The sequence below is a fragment of the Arachis stenosperma genome, chromosome 9 (assembly GCF_014773155.1).
Source record: "Arachis stenosperma cultivar V10309 chromosome 9, arast.V10309.gnm1.PFL2, whole genome shotgun sequence".
In the NCBI taxonomy this organism is placed as follows: Eukaryota; Viridiplantae; Streptophyta; class Magnoliopsida; order Fabales; family Fabaceae; genus Arachis; species Arachis stenosperma.
The window spans coordinates 37,789,375-37,795,560 of NC_080385.1; the positions used below are offsets into that span (position 1 = coordinate 37,789,375).

At 37.1% G+C, this 6,186-nt stretch overlaps 1 protein-coding gene across 1 annotated transcript; it reads left to right on the forward strand.

Annotated features, from left to right (window-relative positions):
• The first annotated feature begins 248 nt into the window (after nt 1–248).
• LOC130949657 (importin subunit alpha-2-like) lies at nt 249–5,593 on the forward strand. Its single transcript, XM_057878316.1, has 11 exons — nt 249–696; nt 977–1,073; nt 1,168–1,259; nt 1,662–1,793; nt 2,141–2,326; nt 2,990–3,153; nt 3,315–3,393; nt 4,055–4,183; nt 4,299–4,426; nt 4,525–4,924; nt 5,064–5,593. The coding sequence occupies exons 1-10, from the start codon at nt 481–483 to the stop codon at nt 4,895–4,897; spliced, it is 1,596 nt and encodes a 531-aa protein (XP_057734299.1). The 5' UTR covers nt 249–480; the 3' UTR covers nt 4,898–4,924; nt 5,064–5,593.
• Nucleotides 5,594–6,186: the final 593 nt, after the last annotated feature.

Sequence of the window (6,186 nt, forward strand, 5' to 3'; positions counted from 1 at the left end):
AAAAATAATTTAAAATTATAATTTCAATCTTTATCACGTATATGACACGGATAATTATACTTGTTATTTGATATAATTCGGTGCACTTACCGATTATTTATGATGTTGAAACAAATAAGCAGTTCGATTTTCAAAAATTTGCAATTAGACATTACGTAGATTGTTTTATATTTATATGTTAATTAACAATTATAGATTGATAGAATGAATATTTTATGAATGGCACGGACAACAAGCCACTACGCTGTTTACGCTTGTGCATCCTATACCCAAGTTATACTTGTCCAGTTGTTCTCCTTTCCAAACACACCCAGTCTGCTCCCGCTTCCTGCCATTTCTTCAATAGCAAAAACCCTATTTTTCAAGACTTCCAACTTCCAATAGCTTAAGCCTAAAACCCAAAATCTCTTCGATTCTATTTATCTACTCTCCAAGAAACCCTACTCATCAGTTCACTCTTCTCTTGATTGTTCCCAAACGATGTCGTATCGCCCAACCGGAAACTCAAGGACCGATGTCCGCCGGAGCCGCTACAAGGTGGCTGTCGATGCCGAGGAGGGTCGCCGGCGGCGAGAAGACACCATGGTGGAGATCAGGAAGAACCGAAGGGAAGAGAGCTTACAGAAGAAGCGGCGCGAGGGTCTCCAAGCACAGCAGATTCCCGCTTCGGCACAATCCACTGTGCTAGAGAAGAAGGTCAATTCTTAAATTTTCCACAATCTGTACTCTCTTTTTTCCTGCTCATAATGATAATCATTTTTCTCCCTATTTTATCCCTCGAAAATGGGTATCGTTAGTTTACTTAGATGTGTGCTCGGTTGACCTGTTCACTCATGATACTTGAATTGTTGAATTGATCTTCTGATTTCGTTATATTTATGTTTACCGAGTAGACTTCAGTAGTTTTATTAAGAATGTTGATGACAGTGCGTTGATTGTGTTAATTTGCTTACACTGAAAGTTTATGGTGGTGCAGTTGGAACACCTACCTACGATGGTTGCAGGTGTTTATTCTGATGATAATAGCCTTCAGCTGGAAGCAACTACTCAGTTCCGGAAGTTGCTTTCGATTGGTTAGATGTTTGGTCTTTATAGTTTATACTACTACCTCATTTATTTCTTGTAGTTTTGTTTAGTTCACTTAGATGGGTGCTTTTCTTGTTCCAGAGCGCTGTCCGCCGATTGAGGAGGTTATACAGGCTGGTGTCGTTTCTCGCTTTGTTGAATTTCTTTCGAGGGATGATTTCCCCCAGTTGCAGGTTTGTTGTCTGCCTTGTTTTCTTTAATTAGTCTTTTAACTTGAAAGTATAGGTAGCTAGGCATATGGATGCAGAACACTTGGAACACTTTAAAGTTTGAAAATTACAATTTTCATAGATGGCGTATATAATTAAAAATTTTAAAAAAATTTAAATAAGATGATTCATGTTTTAATTTTCAATATTAAAAATTATTTTAAAATCTGAATAAACTAAAAATTTGCATGTCATTTCTTTTCTTAGGTAATTTTTTCCCCCAAATGTATATGTGAATTATGAAATGTGTTATTAGTGTGTCGTCATGGTCTAATGTGGACCTGTAGAAACAAATGGCCAATCGTTATGTACATGCTTTCTAGCTTCTACTATATTTCATTGACTATGTTCATTGCATGTTGTTAGTTCGAGGCAGCTTGGGCTTTGACAAATATAGCTTCTGGAACATCTGAAAACACCAAGGTGGTAATTGATCATGGGGCTGTCCCCATTTTTGTAAGGCTCCTTGCTTCACCCAGTGACGACGTCCGTGAACAGGTACCTTTTTTGTGCTGTTGCATCCTTTAAGCGTTGGGGAACATATACATGCATTGTTTGTGTATGTGTTGGTTTTGTTAAGTTTGTGAAATTAAAAATATGGATCATGATTATGAAATACAGTTGTTCATCTTCCCCTTTGGATTTTGATGAGATACTTGTGGCAGGTATAATGTTGCTATGTATGTGCTCATGCATACAAAGAAAGTGGGAGAGTTCTTAATGCTGAGTGTTATTATTTATTATTAATATGTAGCAGACAATGCGATGCAATGCATTGTGTCTAAATTTATCCATGGTATCTTTTGTTAAAAGTTTTTATTTAACCACTTGTTTTTGGTTTCCAGGCAGTGTGGGCATTAGGAAATGTTGCTGGGGATTCTCCCCGATGCCGTGATCTTGTACTCAGTCATGGTGCTCTGCTTCCTCTGTTGGCGCAATTGAATGAACATGCCAAACTTTCCATGCTTAGGAATGCTACCTGGACACTTTCAAACTTCTGCAGGGGCAAGCCACAGCCTCCTTTTGATCAGGTGAAAAACAGTTTATTTAATGGCTTAATCTTTCTGAATAATCAGTTTTTGAAAATTGATTGTCTGGTCCTTAGGTATGTTTGCAAGTTTTTGTTTCGGAGAGAAATGGAGGTCTTGAAGTGTAAAGCTTAGTCCATTATATACTTTAAACCCTTCTCTTCTTTCTCTTCCCCATTGAAACCAAAAGTAGCATCATATCTTTACTTGCCCTTTTAATTGTTTTAGTACAGTCCTTTATCACAATGAGATCTAGATGTACATGTATGTACCCTGTTGATTAGAATGTCCTTGTATTTTCTAGAATACTTTATTACTTTGTTAGAGTTGGTTTTTGGATCTGATGAGCAATGTCCCTCAGCTTTTTCTCCGTTCTCTTAAAAATCAATTTCATGCAATTCTATCATCATGTTTCTAGGATGTGCCAGCATTCTTCTTTGTTAGTGGCTGTAGATTATCTAATATGTAATTTTGTTGCACTTGTATGTTTTGTCTTGGTATCGGCCAAGTAACAGCCAAAGTCATTATTTATTTGGGAGGCTGCCATTTGCTACATCAATGGTTTATCCAGTTTTAGTTTTCAAAACTTCTCAATTCCACTTAACTGAAGTTACTTATGTTTTATTCTTTGCCGTATATTTTGTTCTTTTTTCCCCCTTTAAACAGGTTAAACCTGCACTTCCTGCCCTTGCTAGTCTTATCCATTCAAATGATGAAGAAGTTTTGACCGATGCTTGTTGGGCACTTTCATATCTTTCTGATGGTACAAACGACAAAATTCAAGCTGTAATTGAAGCTGGTGTCTGTCCCCGGCTAGTTGAACTTTTAATGTGAGTACTAAACTTATGTCTCTGCAGTTTTGTTCCAGAAAAAAAAAAAAAATGCCTGAATGCTTGTGTCCTGACAACCCAATTCCATTTGTTGTCAAGTTCTAACTACTCTTTTCTTTTCTTTTTTTCTTTTTTTTTTAATTTTAAATAATCTTGTTCAGGCACCCATCCCCTTCAGTTCTAATTCCTGCTCTTCGTACTGTTGGAAATATTGTCACTGGAGATGATATGCAAACTCAGGTATTAAATTCCAGAACATGTCACGGTTCTGTTGTTGTGATCAGTATCTCGCTATGCCTTTCTGCATTGAGGAATATTGGGACATAGACACAGCATGCCTTTCACAATTGATTGTGATGTCCTTTTCCCTTCCTCTCTTCTTCCACATTACTAATCCTGTAGTATAACATTTCACCCGTTCTCCACTATATAGAAGTCATATTGTTGTTGATGTTGACACTTTAAAATCGACTTTTTTTTATCCTTTTTTGTTCCTTTCAAATTTGAATTTGAATTTTTAGGTAAAGTATTATCAGTCATCTTATTCATTCATCAGTAGTGTGCTTCTTAGATTATCAATTATTGATTGGTTTGTCTTACCACTCCTTGCTTTGCTCTTTTTCTCATTCACCCACAGACGTGTCACAGGCATCAAACTGCAACATTATTGCTGAGTTGAATTCCAAATTTTTTTAAAGATTGATTTGGTGATTATATTAAATGTAGCTTCAGTACAATGAAAGATAATGGGTTTTGTAATTTTTCTTTCAAACTCCATTGCTGTGTTCAACCTAAACATGTTTCTGATGATAATTGCCTAATTAAACTTGGTGTTACAGTAATTAAATGTTCTTGTCAATACTTTTTCGGGTTTTTTCAAATGCGATTCTTTTCTCCATAGGTTATCATCAACCATCAAGCACTTCCTTGCCTTCTTAATCTGTTGTCTAATACTTATAAAAAAAGCATCAAGAAGGAAGCTTGTTGGACCATATCAAACATCACAGCTGGTAATAAACAGCAGATTCAGGTATAGCATGCTCCCCCCTCTCTTTATTTTGTTTTGCTTGCATGTTCTAATAATTAAAGTTCATAAAATCCTCTTCTAATTCTGAGCATTTTGTTGTTGTATTTTTCTATTACAGGCCGTAATTGAGTCTAATATAATTGGTCCTTTGGTCAGCCTGCTTCAAAATGCTGAGTTTGACATCAAGAAAGAGGCTGCTTGGGCTATATCAAATGCTACATCTGGTGGATCTCACGAACAAATCAAGTATGAAGAGTAGCTTTTGATCATAATATCCCCTTGATTTGATAGTGGTGTTATGATACTTTTAGTATCAAGTTATGATTATTTTCCCTGGTTGACAGGTACCTGGTAAGCCAGGGGTGCATCAAGCCCTTGTGTGATCTTCTCATCTGTCCGGATCCTAGAATTGTGACTGTTTGTCTGGAAGGACTTGAAAACATCTTGAAGGTGGGTGAAGCTGATAAAAATATGGGCAATACTGGTGATGTGAATCTGTATGCCCAAATGATTGACGATGCTGAGGGTTTGGAGAAAATTGAGAACCTCCAGAGTCATGATAACACAGAGATCTATGAAAAGGCAGTGAAGATTCTTGAAACATACTGGTTGGAGGAAGATGACGAGACTATGCCTCCAGGGGATGGTTCCCAAGCAGGGTTCAACTTTGGTGGCTCTGATGGTCCTGCTGTGCCACCTGGTGGATTCAACTTTTAATTAGAAGATATTCATGCTTTTTCCTGGGTAACATTATTTCGTGCTTCTCCTTATTCTGATTTATCTTTAAATCCTTGAATATTCAGTAGAATTGATTTGGTAATTTGTTTGTGGCATTTGTTTTCTTTAATATTCAAGACATTATTCAGATGTTTGTCAACTGCAGGAGTTTCAGCTGCTTTAAAGTCGTCCAGTTCCACAGGACAACAACTGGGGTCGCTAATGCTGTCGATGTGTGCATCCTATAAGGTCCATCCTTGGTAAATAGAGGATTGCTGGACCCAGCTTTGATTTTCAGTGGCTGGATTACATATCACATGGTGTCATATGGGTTGTGGCATGATTTTTTTGCCAATTTAGATATCACTCTTGAGTTCATTCTGAACATCATCATAGAATTGATGTTCAGTCTCGTTGGTTTTCCTTTGTAATATGCTAAATATTATTTCTGTCCTCCATTATAGTTACAAGGAAACATTGAAGTCTTTGTTTTACCACTTCCCTTGTAGCCACTAAGTTCTTTTGACGATTAAGTTTTGATGATTTCCCTGATGTTAAATTAGTTGCTGTCATATTGGCCCTCGTTTCGTTATGTTCCTTGTGTATTTCTAGTTTGGTTTGGGTAGCCGAAAAGTAACGGGCTTCCCCTGTTGTGTATTAGAATTTTATATCTAGTTGATCTCTGGTTTTTTCGTTTTTTGCTTGCATTATTTTAGCCTCTGTTTTAGTCTCCTATTTAACGGTCTCAACAGTGTTTTCTTGATTTATAATTGTATTCTGCCTACACGATACTATTCTTATGAGGCATCTTTGAGTTAAATTTCAATTTGACCTCTGAAATTTGGCCTGATACTCAGAATGACTTCCACAATTTCGTTGGTTCCAATTAGAATCCTCAAATTTACAATTGTGGCTTTAGTTTATCCCTGCGATCATCTCCATCACCGGAAAGCTGATCTTCCGCAATTGTATAACATGGTGGAAACTACTTAAATGACGATGCATTGGTTTCGTGTGCAAACCCTTTGAAAACCATGTAGTGTAAGGATTTTCTTGATGTTTGGCAACTTATGATCGTCGTAGTGAAAAGAGAGTTTTAACCCACAAAAAACTGAAACGACGTGGTTTCTAAAGGGTTTGGGCGCGAAACCAATGCGCCGTCGTTTAAGTAGTGTTTACCGTGTCATGCAATTGCATCAAATCAGCATTCTGGTGACGGAAATGATCGCAGGGGCAAGTTGGAGCCACAATTGCAAATTTGAGAGTTCTAATTAGGACCAACGAAATTG

Coding starts and splice junctions, on each gene's coding strand:
- LOC130949657 (XM_057878316.1), top strand. CDS start 481: ATGTCGTATCGCCCAACCGGAAACTCAAGGACCGATGTCCGCCGGAGC. Junction 697..976: donor CCACTGTGCTAGAGAAGAAG/GTCAATTCTTAA, acceptor ATGGTGGTGCAG/TTGGAACACCTACCTACGAT. Junction 3,394..4,054: donor GAGATGATATGCAAACTCAG/GTATTAAATTCC, acceptor TTTTCTCCATAG/GTTATCATCAACCATCAAGC.